This window comes from Plectropomus leopardus, chromosome 6 (genome assembly GCF_026936395.1).
Source record: "Plectropomus leopardus strain MGB_pleo_1.0 chromosome 6, ASM2693639v1, whole genome shotgun sequence".
NCBI lineage: Eukaryota > Metazoa > Chordata > Actinopteri > Perciformes > Serranidae > Plectropomus > Plectropomus leopardus.
The window spans coordinates 18,000,160-18,017,123 of NC_142181.1; the positions used below are offsets into that span (position 1 = coordinate 18,000,160).

A 16,964-nucleotide genomic window follows, 5' to 3' on the forward strand; every position below is an offset into this window, starting at 1 on the left:
TTATTTCGGCAACAAAAAAATCATTCCTAAAGGGCAGGGGTTGTTTGATATTTAGCAAAGTACAATAATTCACCTACGACAAATATAACTTATGGTTTTGAGGATCCTACAAATGCATATTTTTTTGTGTTTTTATCTTTTAAGATCAAATCAGTTTAACAGAAATATTCATGCTAAATCTCAACAATCATGATTCTTGGTAAAGTCTCACTGCCCCCACACACACACACACAGGCGCACACACACAACATGCTACAGAACAATTCATCAAAAATCCCACTGAGATAAAACAGACACATTTTGTACACAGTCACACTGCTAACAAGCTTTTCAGTCTTCAGTCTGAAGTTATTTCCAAATGCAGCACCTCATGTAGAGAGAAACCTGCCTGAGACTGAAACACAAACCAGCCTATTCTTCTCCCCCAAACAAAACCTTTGGAAAGTAAAACCAAACACACCGACTGCAGCGGAAATGTTGACAACACATGACACAACAGGAGCTGCAGTTCGCAGATCATTTTCATGCTGCTCAGGTCGGAGAGACGTCGGTTAATGAGCTTCTGTTTCTGCGGAGGATGTCACGGCCACAAAAATGACAAAAAAGTCACAATCTGATCATCTCCCCTGTAATGCTTCTGTTCTTACATGTGTACAGGACACAAAGATGAGTGATTTTACTCATGTGACCTGATAATGTTCAGGTGTCACATCTGCCGAAAGTCATCGGTCCACATTTGAACTGAATCCAAGATATAAAAGCTTTTCTGGACTCAGACCTGACAAGAAAACCCACAAGAGATCACAAAATCCACCCAAAACCCCAAATCCCTGACCACTAAAAGACTCAGAGGGAAGATGAAATGGACCAAATAAAGGAGATTTTCTCACAAAAAAAGACAAAAAGGTGGCAGAGCATATATTCATGTCAACGGTACAATAAAAGGTTGACTAACTATTGAAACTTCGCCAACAGCACACTTCAAATGTGCTGATGTCAAGCAGAAGGAAAATAAGGCTGGCTGGATACGAAAGCGGAAAAAATTCAAGGTCGATTAAGAAAACGCAACTTATTTCTGTACCTGTTAATTTGCTGATTATTAATGAGCAAATTGTATAAAAAATGTTAAAAGAAACCCAGATATGAGGACAAAATCTTCAAATGGCTTTTTTTTTTTAAATTCGTTATGATTTATGATGAACAAAAGCATCAATTCCTGACATTTGAGCAGAAGAAACCAGCGAATGTTTGCCATTAACACTTGGAAAAAGTATCAAAATAGTTGATTATTGTCTAAAAATCAAATAATCAAATTGTTGTAGATAAACATCACTTAAAATCGAGCTGTTGCAGTAAAGGTATCCCCTGTGGTGATAAAGGGTGGCTAAACAGCATGGTATATGATATTACCGACAGTTTTTGCTGTTGTGCAAACTATCCTGAAGCTTATTTATGACAAAGATTATGCAGTTTTTAAACAAATTAAATACTTGTTCATTGTTAAATGCAAAACACAGAAGGGCAATAAGGGGCACAATAAGGGGCACAATAAGGGGCCTTGCATTTTTTCAGCTGAGATGCTTTGGTTGCTTCTGGTTGCTATGATACAGAATATCTGCCAAAGGAAAGATGTTGGCATGAAGTAGAGTACTTGCTCTGGTTGGTAGGCTGAAGCATGCAGGGAGCGAGGACGCACCCTCTGGTCTGTGTAGGTTATTATTGTATAGTGTTGTGATATTTGGTCTTTGTGGTATAAAAATGTGACAGTGATGAGCAGCTGCAGAATTTTTCCCAAAGTTGAATATTTCTCAACTCTTGGCGACCAGAAAAAAAACAGTAAACATGCAGCGCTCAGCGCTCAGCACTCACTGCTGGCAGATGTTGCAGTTGCTTGCCATCCCCTGCGGTTTGCCTGTCAACAGCGCAGTATTTTAATATGGCAGTTATTGCAGCAGCCCCAACTTAAACTACTGAAGGTGGTGACAAAAGGGGGCAAAGGTTGGAATCGAACCCGGGCTGCTGCAGAGGATTCAGCCTGCGTGGGGCTACCAGGTCACGGGGCCCAGATTTCTCCTTAGTCGTGAGTTCAAGGTCCACATATTGTAAATAACCACATATTTAAATTTTTTTTCACAAACTATAAACAATGCATGGGCTTAGAACACACACACACACACACACACACACACACACACACACACACACAAAACCATATTGCAAAAATATACAGAAATGGCACTTCAAAATAAAAGCTCTGTGCCACAAATTCACTGTACTTTAAAATATACATTCACAAGTCACCAGCAACCCACTTTTGGACCTGGACCCACTAGTTGGGAACCACTGAACCAGAGGTCACCTTAAGTTTTGTTTGTTTACCAAATCTCCTACTTGTGATTATTTATAATGCTTTTTATTTTTTATTATTATTGTGGTCATTTTCTGTCTTTATTGGACAGCTGGCAGTATAAAGTCGACACGAGAAAAAGGGGAGAAAGATGGGATGAAATACAACAAAAGGCTGATTAAGCTTCTTTCCAAGGACAAAACCATTCATCGCCAAATTGTTTCAGATTAACACTCATGTATTCATTCACTCTGACAAGAAAACACTCTACTGCTGCTCTTTCGAGACATGAGAACTCATGACGTTTGTGTTATCATGTTGAGGCTGGCGGGCTGAGTTTGAGTTGAACGTACCTGAAGCAGACGGTGTGCCAGTCAGCGTTGAGGGCCTGCAGGTACTGCTCATCGTAGATCCTCTGTTTGCATCCCGCACAGACGGGCAAACTTCCTCCTGCTGTAACACATGAGAAAGAGGTCACAGGATGTTCTGATATCTGACATTTTATGGTTCATTATTCACAAAATCAATAAAAGTTATTTGATGGGATGCAATATTGGTGATGTGTTTTTGCATGAGACTGTTGTCTCCATTCTTATCTCGCCTCCAATGCAAATCACCACCACTGAGACTCCAGACATCTAACACGCTCCATCTTTACTGACAGACAGCATGCAGCATGAATATCAGCAGCAGTTTGTTGGTGTTCACAGATGGACACATTTAATGAGAGTATCACTCAGCAGGCATGTACCATTTCATTTTGAGTTATAACATTTAGTGAAATAATAGAAACTTTTTGCCACCGATTTTAGTTTAACCCTCAGGTCCACCTTTAAAAAAAATCACATTTGTCCTCTTAAGACCCTTTTAGGTCACTGTATCATATTTAAAGAGTTTCAGACTATTATTGCACCATATTTAATGAATTTAATGAAGTTCGACTTTTTACAACAGAATTGATTTCTGTCTAAAAGAAAATACAGTTAAATCATTATTATTTAGGTCCAATAGGTGCGATTTAAAAGAATACTTCACACACTAAATTGATGTGTGGATATCAATTACTTAGCAGCAATTGGGCTGACTTGTGAAGAGAACTGTTTTTTTCACATGGTGAACAAAGAATCCAAAAACTATGGAAATTTTTGATGAATTAAACTCACATGGGTTAAAACTATCAAAATATCTTTTTATAAATTGTCACACAACTGATGCAGTACAATCCAAGTCTCATATATCCAGCTGTGTGCTCAGTACTTCCTAAAAAGACAGCCCTTTCCAGCAGGGAGCTGAACTAAAAGTAAAAATAATATAAGCTCCAAAGTCAGACTCCACTGACAAAAAAGGTTATTTTACCTCGCTGAACACAGGAGCCCCTCTGCCACTGCCTAAATAGAAGTGTGTGTGTGTGTGTTATTGTGTGACCTTCATTTTCTAATGGGTGAGTTTGGATTCACCAAAAGTCACACAAAAACATATATGGATATATGAGAAAAATCATTTTTTTATGACGATTTGTAAATTAGTTCAATTCATCAAGAAATGTCTCAGTTTTTAAATTCTATGTTCATTTCTGAAGCGTAAGAAAAAGACAGTTTTCTTCACAAATTCAACATAACACAAGGCAAGTAACTGGTAAATGAACCTGCAGTTGTGTAGCACTTTTTTATTTGTTCGACGACTCAAAGCGCTTTCACACGATGAGTCACATTCACCCAGTCATTCACACACACTGGTGGCCGAGGCTACCATATGTGGTGCCACCGGCTGTTCAGTTTTCAACCATTCATACACATTCACACAGCGATGGAACAGCCATCAGGAGCAATTTGGGGTTCAGTATTTTGCCCAAGGATACATCAACATGTTGAATGAAAGAGCCGGGGATCGAACCACCAACCTGCCAATTACAGGACAATCCGCTCTACCACCTGAACCACTGCCACTCTAAATACAGATTATTATTTGGGGGTTGTAATATTCCTTTATACCAGCGATTCAAGTTCTAGAAAATTCTCGTCAAGGTAAGATGTAAAACTTGCAAATATACATCATGAGTGATCCACATCATTTAAAGGGACTTCTGTGTCAGCGGTGTCAGAAAATGTAAGTCCAACAACTGTAAATTGAACATACAAATTATTCTCAAAAACAACAGAAATATTAGAATAACTGACATAAAAAACAAAGATTTTTACTTCTCGTGAAAAAAAAAAAACACGTGACTTCATCACAGTTTGATCCCTCTTCCAACTGTCTAATGAGGAGAATGTTAATTATGATTAAAAGTTTCAGGAGAAAAAGCTTCTTTGAAGAGTTGGAACAATTAATTCTTTAGTTCATCAAAGGGAGAGAGCAGCTGTGTGTGTGTGTGTGTGTGTGTGTGTGTGTTTCCTGCAGATGTAAATCTGTTCTGGATGAGGTGACAGCAGCAGCAGATAGCAGACGTTAGAGCTTCATACAGCAGATATTATTGCTGCTGCAGTTCATTTGCCTGAGAACACATCACACGCCCTTCACATCCTGAGCAGAAGGTGAAGAGGCGTTAATAGACTGAGATGCAAAGTAACAACAACTATAAACATGGCAGCTGTGTGGTGAATGCAGTTCATCCGTGGTGACGCTTTCTGTAATCCGGCAGAAGAAGAAGAAGCTAAAGATGAATGCTTGAATTTCCTCGAGTGACTCCTGCACTATTCTTTGTGAGCATCCACACTGAGCTATTGTGCTTTCTCTCTTTAAATCTTCAAATGTCTGTAAGTTCACATGCTGCCTGTGAGCGTAAACCTGCAGTGAACTCAAAAACAATGTCACTTAGAGGCCACTTTGTCACATCAGAAGCATGACATCTCTAAAATGCAAAACAGCTGGATGGAAGTCAGAGTGGCAAAGCAAGAGACCTGCCAAGCTGGAGATCACTGTTTGAGTCACTGCTGTCTCCTGCAATTTTTGGTTTTTTTTTTTTTGGGGGGGGACCTGTTGCTGTGTTTTGAGCTGCTTTTTTGGCACGAAAAGCAGTTGTTTTTTGCCACGACACCACTGTTTACCTGATGGGATAATGGCACAAAACATAGTTATATTTGCCAAGACATAGCTGCTTTTCCTGCCAGGATTGTGTCCCCAAAACCATGTAGTAACATGATCTTTTCCTGAACATAACCAACTGTTTTTTGTGCCTAGAACACTCATTAACTACAGCATTGTTGAAACATAAGGTTTCAACTTGGGTTATCAAACTCTACATTTTTTAAATCACGATTTATCGTAGAATTTCTGTAGTGAATCGTGGTTGATGACATTTTTTATCACATATTTTCAATTACATAATTTTATGATACAAAACTGTTTAAGTCCATATTCACAAGGTAAAGCAATTCTTACCAGATTGTCTCAATTAGGAATCAAATGACAGCAAAAACCTGCATGGGACGAACAGAAAGTGGGCTTGTCTGTAAAGGGGGGACTCATGGGTACCCACAGAACCCATCTTCATTCAGATATCTTGAGGTGGTCTTGAGCATGTTATTCCCTCCCTGACTGAAAAGCTAACATGACATGGTTGAAAGTAAGGATTCCTTACTTTCATATGATAGCAGTAGACTCTAGTAGACTCTTAAAGACGAGAATGTCACAGGTAATTAAAGCGATTTAAAAAAATAAACGCGTTAATTACGGACTTTAATCACATTACTATAAATGCATTAAGGCTGACAGCCCTAGTTTCAACATATTTGCTACATAATAACATGCAAATGTTTCTGTATGTTTTTTGCAGAAACATACAATGCCAACATTGTTTTCTGGCGATTGGGTTGGATATAAATAGGCAAGATTAGTAACAGATCAGCTCAGAGTTCAATCTGCCTTGTGGAAGCTAACATGTGTGCATTGTTCTCAGACTATCAGTGTTGAATCATGAAAGACGGGATGATTGCAGCGTCATTATTTGTCCATTGGCAGAGGTTTCGTGCGGTCGGTTTGTTACTGTAATGCCTGCGAGAGCCCTCCTGCTGTAGTAGTTTTATTAATTGTACTGGCTCATATAAGCAGGTCTGGTTTGTGCTAATGCCTCCTCTCTCCTCTCCCTTCACCTCACCTCTTTATTAATGAATATTTTTCACCTCATCTCTTTATTATGGAGCATTTTCCTCCCTGATAATTGTGTCCTCATGGCCTCTGCTGTCTGCAAAGGTCTCAGAGAGGACACAAATGCCTCAGTAAAGGCACACAGACCACACACAGACACACACACACTCTGTACTGTATTATCCTGTGCAGGTTTAGGACTGCGTGTCCCCATCCCTGCTAACTCATTACTCACAGAAACTCTTGCAGCAGCTCTTCGAGCAAACCAAGTCATCATATAAAAGGCCTACTGCTTAGATCGGTGAAACTGACAGTGGACAACAAATGCACAAAAACATCACATCTTATATAGGTATTTACCAAAATATTTACAGAGATACACAAATGATGATGCCACAGCTCGATCTACAGAAACTGTTCCCAAAATTTATCAACACAAAAACAATGTCGATTTTCGTTATTTCTGATCAGTTCAACCCAAAATGTTTTTCCCTGTTTTAAAGATGTGAAACAGAAATATTAACAAGAAAATAAAAGCAAAGCTTAGAGACAGATACAGAAAAAAAAGCATTTCCTACTGCACCATAAATGTTTTTTGTTTCCCTCCCTCTCCAGCAGGAAAGTTGTCTCATCCTTTTAATAAATTGGAATAAGATAAAGTGATGTTCTGATCTACTAATAATCATTATTAAATCAGTCACACAGGGGATAGATGAGTAAAGCTGAGCAGCTCCATGTCCCCCAATATGTTTCTCATTTAAAGTCAACTTTGTGCACTGTAAAATCTCAAAAGTTGATTTTGCCTTGAAAATGTAAGTCAATATGAGTCCACAAATTTCTTTGCTTTATAACTAATTGTTAAGTTTACTTAAAATGTAGTTGTATGTGCTTAATTTTGTGAGGTTGTTGCAACTTAATGAGAACTGTTAAAAAAAAAAGTATTTCTCAGTGTTTGCAACTTCAGTAAACCAAGTTTGCCGTGCAATATATATGTATTTTGCTAGTTACAAATAAGTCAATATTAGTATTTTCTTAAACATGTTAACAAAACAAAACACTCATATCTCACATACAATTAGTAAAATCCACTTTGTCATGATCAACCTAAGTTCACAAAATTAAGTAAATACAGCCACTTTTGAGTAAACTCAACACTTTGATATGAAGTTAATAGAAATTAAGATTAAGAATTATATTTTCATTCCTTTTACAGGGAAATATTCCAATATTATTTTAAGTAAGATCAACTTGTCAGATTTTACAGTGCAGGACCTTTACATGATGTTGGTAAAGACCACAATTTCCTTATAAAACTATACAAATTGGAAATCACCACATAGATTCCTCATTTTATTATGTTAATTACATTAACTACCAATTCATAATTATAATATATTTGGCTACAGCAGATGAAATGACCACTGAGCATGGTGAACACATCCAAACATGACGGGTGCATCAACTCGGGGAGAAAACATGGCTTCAGTTGCAGCACAATATGGACATTCAGCCTGACGCTCCCTGCAGAAACACCAGTGCTGCTCTGTCGTCTGTGTGACTGACAACAAACGCCACCCAAAGTAAGAAAAACAGTGCACAGCTTAATGTGTAGTGCCAGTTTCGGTGCAGCATCCTTGTTTCACCCTGTCCCTGCACCTCCCGCCCCGCCGCCGCCGCCGCCGCCGCATGCAGCCCGCGGCTCCTCACACCCAGCACCTCCTCACCTTCCTCCTCTCCCATGCGTTCGTCCTTCCAGGTGCAGCAGAGCAGCATCAACCTCATTCACTCTCCGACACCGAGCTCCGGGAGAGAGCCAGCCGCCTCTGGTCGACAGATAACCGGTGTCTGACCACCACCGCAGCCCGCCCGGCGGTCGTGTCTCTGTGCTTCGGTCCCTCCCTGCGGCGGCCCACACAGCTTCCTCCTGCCTGCCTGCACGTTTCTGCGGCGCTTCATTCAAGAGAGCTGCCGACCAATGAAAGCGCGGAGCCGGGGAGAGGCACACTCTGCCCGGCCAACCAGCGACAGCAGCTGCTTAATGAATGCGTTTCTTTGGGGGCGGGGAGGAAGAGCACAGTGCAGTGCAGTAAACACCACTCAAGGTTCACTCGTTACTAAATAACCATATGATACTTAATCCCCCATTTATCTTACAGATATTTTACAATTCAAATAAGAAACCACAAATTACAAACATGTCCTGCCATCGAAGCTTCTGAAACAATGTAAAAATGTTTTTTTCATTTTCTTGTGAAATCTATAAGAATTAAATTCTGATTCACTAAAAGAGTTGGCAGTATCAGTTAAAGAGCAGGTGCTGAAAACTGTTGGTTGATGTGTATATTATTTAATGAAGCAGAGCCCCTAAGATGGTTAAATAAAATTTAAAAAAAGTGATGAGTAAATAAGAGGAGGAAGGAGAAAAAATAAATGGTAAAATGAAAAAAAGAGGGAGGAGTAAAAATGGGTAAAATAAAAAAAGAGGTGGGAGAAAAAAATAAATGGGTAAAATAAAACAGAGGTTGGGGAAAATGTAAATGGGTTAAAAAAAAATTAAATGGGAGAGAAGGAAAAATAGATGGGTGAAATAACAGTAAAAAGATAGGGGAGAAAAATTAAATGGGTAAAATAAAAAATAAAAGATGGGGAGAAAAATAAATGTGTAAAATAAAAAAATGGGGAAAATGATAAATATTTTTGCGTTCCCTCACACTAGGTTCTCTCACAAAACATTAGGTGCAAGCAGGTGAGCTGAACATGTAAAATTGTGAAATTTTCTTCAGACAAACACACAGTTATACAAAAAGGGAGAAAAAATAAAAGTAATGGATAAATATTTACTTGGTCTTAAACTGAGTATGAAACTCATAGCATTATACTGCAGTTCCAGAGTGACACTGTAGAATTTCTGAAGTGGCACTTTATTATATCGCCGCTTATGTAACAACAGTATAAGCTACTTTTACAGTATGCAGATCATGGGTCAGTGGTTCTCCCAGGAGAACTTCAGGGAACAGCAACAGAGTTCATTATTTCCAGCTGGCACAACAAGAACAGAGTTTACAGTCACTGCTGAGGCAAAATGCCTGCTCTTAATCTGTTTGTTGTCACTACAGTGAGCAGCTCTGCAACTCCCTCACATATCAGAATTTAAATGCACTAAATGTGATGGTTCTCAAGAGGTGAACCTGAGATTTTGGTATGTGACTCACAGAAAACTGATCTACCAGGACATTCTGAGCCAGGTGTTTTCCATCAGCTCACAGGACAAACTGCTGCTGAGGAATGCACTCATAAAGGAAAGATAAACAGACATAGGATCTTTTAACACATTTTATTTTGTTATTGAATGAAGCAAATAATTGCTGGATTCCGGGAACAAGTCACAAGTGTGTCGTGGAAATATAAAAAGTGCAAAACCACACTGTTCCTCCTTATAAAAACAGTTTTAAATAAAGATGAAGAGTATCCCACGGCACAAAAGACAAGGTCTGACCCAGCGAGGCTCAAAGTCAGTTCTTACACAGCATCAAGTGAAGGAACTGCAGCCAGCAAACATCATATTAGTACAAAATACAGTACACAAATACAGAAAGAGATGGAGTCACTTGGCAACAGCGCTCATGAACCTTTGGTCAGTAAGCCTTTTCTTTTTTTTTTTAAAAAAGCAGCTCAAGTAAATGAAGAACAACGGGAGCTTATGCATCATAAACGCTTTGTCTCTACCATGAAACAAATTATTCTGTATTACAAACAGTAAATAAAATGCAAAAGCAAAGTTCTTGTTTTATGCTCACATGTTCCTGATAACAATAAAGCTATGAGTCAAAGCATGATGCTAAAAATCTTGAATAATCATGTAATGACAAGTTACATAAATGTATATAACTGCTGCAGTAAGACTAAACATTTGAAACGGACTTAATCACTCTAAGACAAATAATTCGCACATACATAACGTACATGCCAGAGTACAATCCAAGTAACATTGTAATCTACTTTGAAGTAAAAGGCAACACTGCTTTTCCCCCGTGGTTTTTAAACACCCTGTAATGATTCAAATACTTCTCGATTGTCTTCAGCACACTGTTCCTCAGAGCAGAAGCTGCTCTTCATACATCACAAGTTTGGCAACATTAAAAATGCTGAGAAAACTGAACTGCATAGCAACTAGAATCAGCAAAGTTGAGAGCAGATGGGTTGGCCGGAGCCCCAATTCCCGCTGCTTTATACCCAGCAGGCCTAAAAATAGCAGCAGAGAAGACGGGGAGCCAGGGACGACGCTGACATTGGCCAGATTTCATCAGTTTTTGGATGAGCCTCGACCAACCCGTGTCAGAGAGATGACAAGCTCTGCACAGCTAGGTGAGGCAGTGTGGGCTGTGACACTGAGGACAGTTCACCTTGCTTTAGGATTAAAAAAACGTTAGGGAAATCATTCATAGGTCACATTGCCAGCCCTGGTTCAGTCAGTCTTTCGCACAAAACACACATTCATGCACAAGAACAACACACAGTGACACAAACACACTCTTTGTATTATAAGCAGGCTGGTGCAGTACGGGGATGCTGATTAACTTGACCATGTTAATGATTAAAGGCACTATCAATAACATACGTCACATCAGAGCGTGTACAAAATTCTGGGTCGGTGGGTTTGTATCAAAAAAGACGTTGAAGTCAAGTTTAAAAAAAAAACATCTTTACACGTTTTCTAATGGGGTTTGTTTGCATATAAAATGTACATTCTAGATCATGCAGTAGCACCATGGTTTCTTGAGGTCACAATGGGTCTCAAGAGATCCTCTACTTCCTCCTCCCACAGAACTTGCCCTGGCATCCTGCAACTCCACCTGCAGCAAACACCATCAGATTACAGTTTAGTCCCCTCGGAGAATACACTGGAGATAATGAGAGTTCATACAGTATCTATGGCAGGCTTCCGCATGTGTTAGCTGGAGTTACTAAAAGTCTTTTACCTCTAGAGACTCCTCCTCCTCCAGCACCACCAAAGAAGCCCTGCAATGGACCGTACTTGGCTGCTTTGGCTGCACAAAAACAAAATAAAAATTCAATAAAAACATGAGTTATTTCAGTAACTAGAACTGACTTCTGAACACCAAATTCTAATGAGTCTATTCTTAAGTCCAAGTGGACGTTGTGCCATATTTGAAGTCCTCCTTGAGATATTGCATTCATGAGACAGACACAAGGTCACAGGGAACTGAACTTCAACCAATAAATTCTAATCTAATCAGTCATTAAGTTAAAGTGGACATTTGTGCCAAATTTGAAGAAATTCCCTGAAGGCCTTCTTGAGATATTGAGTTCAAAAAAATAAGACAGATGCAAGGTCACAGTGACCTTGACCTTTGAGCACCAAAATCTAATCAGTTCATCGTTGTGCCAAAAAAAAATAAATAAAATTGTGGTGTTCTTGCGATATTGCGTTCACAAAAATGAGACAGCTGAGGTCACAGTGACTTTGGACCTTGACCTTTGAACGCAAATTTCTGATCAGATCGTTGGTGAGTCCAAGTGGACATTTGTGCCAAATTTGAAGAAATTCCCTGAAGGCCTTCTTGAGATTTCGCATTAAGGAGAATGCTACAGATGCAAGGTTACATTGATCTTGACCTTTAACCACCTAAATCTCATCAGTTCATTGTTGAGCCCAAGCAGATATTTGCTCCAAATTTGAAGAAATTTGTCCTTGAAATTTGTTCTTGAAATATTGTGTTCACAAGAATGGACGGACAACCTGAAAACATAATAATGCTCAAACCGTGGCTATAGCCAGTGAGGAGGCATAAAAATGATCTTCTGCTCTACAAATATTTAATGATTGGTGTTTAAGAGATCTCCTTGCTTTACTGGTACAGCTGAGTTAGGTTTATGTTGAGTGGACATGTGGCATCCATCCAGCAATTATACTGTACCACCAGCTTCCCACAGAAGGTGCTATACACAAAAGACATATGAATCAAATTACATATTGATGAGGGTGGCAGGTAGAGAGCAACTCACACAATAGGACTGGATGTTCAATACCGTTTATAAGGTCAGTGGTGTATAAACAAAAGAAACAACTACCTCAGATACCTTAAATACTGTGAGAGATCAAACTGTAGTTATCTAAGAATCCAGACATGCTTTCCTTGAAATAATCCCACCAGCCGTAATCTCAGATGTTCAGGAAAATGCAGATTATCACGAGTTCAGCGTACTGGTTGTGCCGTACCATCTGCACCACAAACACAGTACTAACCTGCTCTCTTCCAATCTCATCTAAATAATCTGCCAACAAGCAGAGAGAGAAATTGGAAACTGTGTTGAGGTGCAAGGGGACATCTGTATGTCTGAAACTACTTATGATCCTATTTTCCTTCCCCATGCAGTGTTATTCATGTGCATGGAAAGATGTGCGGAGGAGAGAGTTCGGTACCTTGTTGAGGAGTCAGTGGAGCTGGTACATATCCACCTGGACAAATGAAGAGAGGAGATGGTGCCATTAGACTAACGCTAACATGAAACCACTTTGGATCTGTCACAGTGGTTGATATATTCGTTCTGGCGAGGATGTGGAGAGTAACAACTGTCGGCATTAGTAGCAGATCACATGGGAGGCACTTAGGCCTTGTTCAGACTGCCAGCCCAAATCCTGTCTTTGGCATATTCATATTGATTTTAGAAAGAAAGAAATCACATGAAAAGTGATTTTTACAAATCAGATTTAAACCACATTTGGCGAGGGTTTGAAATGCAATTCCAATCAGATTTCTAGCCTGGATGTGTGAAGAGAACTTGATACAGTGTTGGAGGTGTTCCAATGAAAATTGCTCAGTAGCTCATGAAGCCCAAAACTTGATTTCCATTGTATGATAATTTCCAGATCTTCCGCATTATGGGGTCCCAGAGAGCAAGCACACTAGAGACCTATGGCCGAGCGGCTAGAATCAGCTCACGGCTAACCTGAATGGAGATAAAAATGTTTTAACCTCGTGGTTCGTTTAGACTTTCCAAATGTTATCAGACAGAATGGATCAAGTTCTGGTTGTAATACCAGTCATTTTGTGAGGATTTTAATCCACTGATTTACAGATGTCTTTCACAATATAAGTCTATGGGGAAAGTTTTTTTGGACCCCATGGTATCATGTGACAGACCCAGAAGTTGTAATTCCATGCTTGACCACAATGTAAAATTGGCTTCAAAGCCTCAGTCTGGACACTCTGTCCACTGTAATCAGATATCAAAGTATCTTTTGTGTTACTTGCAACATGACACACATGGACATTCATTAGCCGTACTAATGTTTGCGGGGGGCTGGAGCCCATCCCAGCTGACAACAAGCAAGAGGCAAGGTTCATCCTGAACAGGTTGCCAGACTATTGCAGGGCTGACACATAGAGACAGACAATCATTCATGCTAACATTTACACCTACAGCCTATTTAGAGTCACCGATTACCTTGCATGTCTTTGGACTGTGGGAGGAAGCTGGAGAAGCCGGAGAAAACCCACGCAGGCACAAAGACAAAATGCAAACTCTGCACACAGCGGCAATTAATGTAGTGGCCAAACAATGGAAATACACCGTCCGGGTCTGTTATGTGATGCCATGGTGCCAAAAAAGACTTTTTTCCCTATTGACTTACATATCGAAGGAGACATCTGGTAATCAGTGGATGGGTTTCTTTGAGCTTCACAACCAAAATTATATGTTTCACCATCAGGATTTGATCCATTTGTTCTCATAATATTTGGAAGTCGTAAACATTGAACCATTTTATTCCCATTCACGTACATTGAGCGCTAAACCAGAAGAAGCAGCTTCAGCCGGCAGAAGTTTTGTGTGCGCCTGCTCTATGGGCAGTACAGAAGCAGTGCTGATACTGCAGGTAATTTTATACACAGCACTTGAACCATTTTGGCTTCATGTGTAACTTTCATAGGAATGAACGGGGTCTCATTCAATGCTGTGTCTCGGTCTCTTTATAGATTAATGAGGACAAGACGGCAACTTGGCAGTGCGATTGTATGGAGTAAGAAAATGGTCCATTTTCCATGCATACGTGTTGGAAAGCCTCACCATCAATGTTGCTACATAGTTACTGATATCTACATTGTTACCACAACAACCATGCAGACAGTTTGGTGATGTCTGGACACAAATCCGATCTGATCAACATGCAAATAACAGTGCCGAAAGTCTGTATTTAAGAGCTGATTTGAGAAACAGATTTGCCTGCAGTCTGAACTAGCCTTGGATCTGCTGAGCTGTCTGATCGAGAGATGCTCTCAACGTATTCAAGTGTTCAGATCAGCACACATACAGCGATGTTTCCTGTCTGTTTTGCACCGTAAGACACAGTAAAATTATCCTGGTTAAAGCTCGGCAGAGGAGAGCAGTGTGTGGTTTTGCACATTAAAATTTGAATAAAGTGAGCTCTGACACAGACTCATTTCCTTCTCATGTATTTTGCAAACGAGAGTGAGAGTACATTTAATATCAATGTAATTTGAATTTACTCCACTGTCTATAGTAATTCATTTCTCTGTAATTAGGTGCTCATATTAGAAGACACAAGTCGTCATTATTCAAACACAAATGAATTCCCTGGTGCAAAATCAGCCTCCCATGTGTGTCAACAAGTTGTATGTAAGATATTAGAAATAAAGTTATGTTAAAAGTGAAAAGCCCTTTTTGTTTGCATGAGTTTAAGGAATTAAGTAAATATAAATAATCTCCATAATAATTACATGTAATCCTAATTCTGTTTTGATGATGCAATTTAATCATTTAATCAAAATAATTAAGGGCTTTTCAAATTTAATCAGAGGTTAATTGAGGTTGCAATCTCTAATAATTATATGGCAGATTTCATGAAACCTATACTGCGGAAGTTGGAAGAAGCTAGAATTGAATTGTTTTTTGGTGAAAGTGTCCAGCATAAAGGGAACGAGAGGGAGACTAATGCGCCATCAGCTAATTTTTTCAACATGCACCATGAGAAGACTCTTAATAAACTGTGGAGGGTGAAATTTCCTGTAATTGTGCAGCAGTTCTCCTCTCCCTTTCTTTATGCTCTCAGCTCCAGAGGAGAAAGTGATGAGTCAGTTTTTCTGCCCTTTCAGCAGTCCAGCTGTGTTACCTTGCTGTTGGCAGTTGGGTATTAATCCGCCTCCTGATCCAGAAACAAGGATGGAAAGTTAAAGAATTGTCTGTGCTTTAAATCCTTGTCTATGTGGAGGCTGTTTGGCCTGACGCTTCTTTGGTTTGTTTGGCTTCCAGAAGCAGCAAAAACAATGATGACAAACTACAAATAGAAAAGGTTTAAGGCGAACCACTAACAATGCATGGAATTTTAAACTACACATTTTTAGAGGCCATTTTCTCAAGATGAGTTTCGTACTGTGAGCCAGAAATCTCAACTTCAGTAGCACTCACATACACCAAACTTCACAGTCTTACTCCTATCTATGTTATGAAGGTTTTTCAGGAGGGTTTGTTTGTTAATATGTCATTCATAACCTGATTTATATAACATTTTGTTTCCATAAACATGGAAAAAAATTTCAGTTTTTGGCTGTTGGAAGTATCCTGATTCATGGATCAGGAAATAAATGCAAATCAGTGCATATTTACTTACATAATGCTCAGTTTGCATATTTAAACATTACATTTCAGAAAACCTGTGATACAAAAATTAATCAGCTTAAATAATTGCATCAATGTAAACCATCAACTGGAGAAGTTTCAAGATGATATCTGTAGGTTAAGACAAACGTCCCTATTCTGTTTACTGTTGGGTCCTTTCCACTGATTTATGACACGACCTCTGGTCCTCAAAGGTCACTACACAAAACGCTGTTTACCACAAGTGTGTTTGTTGTATCGTGCATCTATTCATCACAAACTGATCAGCAGAAATAATATGACAAAATCTGCATCGGCAAGTGAAAGATTTAACATTGACTTTGTGCACAGATATGCACAGGAAGCAGCTTTAGTACCTGGGTAATACTGTTGGGGGTATCCTCCTACATAACCAGGAGCCACAGCACCTGCACCTGTGAAATTAAAAAACAGTTACCATGGTGACCGAAAAATGTCATCAGTGTGTACACTGACAATGTGAGGTGGATCATTAAATAATATATTAAGTGTTGTCAGGAAGTCTGGCAGCATTACGCATAATCAGGTATGCTGAATTGTGAGTAAACAACATAATAACAACTTAGAGTGATTCATAAAGTGCGTACAGTGCATATGACAACTTGACCTATTTTCCAAGAAGCCTATAATTATTCACCATTTGGTAAATGAGGAAAGTTATTAAACCATCTGTGTAAGCATTTCACACAGACAAATATCTCATCTGGGCACTGGGAGAAGGATTAGGGCCATGAGTTTTAACGACGAGCCTGTACAGTATTTGTGGGGCAGTGAGAGGAGGCTGTCAGCTGCTGTTCTGTGATTACACTCATCTTTCAGTGGTGGGCAGAGGAAGAACAGGAAGAGGAGCAGA

General features: G+C 39.4%; 2 protein-coding genes across 17 annotated transcripts in view; both read right to left on the minus strand.

Annotated features, from left to right (window-relative positions):
- limk1a (LIM domain kinase 1a) overlaps positions 1-8,408 on the minus strand; it is a 70,292-nt gene extending 61,884 nt beyond the window's left edge. For both annotated transcript variants that reach the window (XR_015776803.1, XM_042486486.2), the window contains exons 1-2: positions 8,158-8,408; positions 2,701-2,800 (exon numbers count right to left, since the gene is read on the minus strand). Coding sequence is in view for 1 of the 2 variants with exons in the window: in XM_042486486.2 (XP_042342420.1) it covers positions 2,701-2,800; positions 8,158-8,215 (158 nt within the window). In the remaining variant the exon portion in view is untranslated. The remainder of the gene's footprint in view (positions 1-2,700; positions 2,801-8,157) is intronic.
- A 1,340-nt stretch (positions 8,409-9,748) lies between these two features.
- Positions 9,749-16,964, minus strand: part of elna (elastin a) — a 112,746-nt gene continuing 105,530 nt past the window's right edge. For all 15 annotated transcript variants that reach the window (XM_088078906.1, XM_088078908.1, XM_088078915.1 and 12 more), the window contains 4 exons: positions 16,450-16,506; positions 12,879-12,914; positions 11,413-11,481; positions 9,749-11,286 (listed from right to left, as the gene is read on the minus strand). In XM_088078906.1, the coding sequence (XP_087935032.1) occupies positions 11,240-11,286; positions 11,413-11,481; positions 12,879-12,914; positions 16,450-16,506 (209 nt within the window). In that variant the 3' untranslated portion in view covers positions 9,749-11,239. The remainder of the gene's footprint in view (positions 11,287-11,412; positions 11,482-12,878; positions 12,915-16,449; positions 16,507-16,964) is intronic.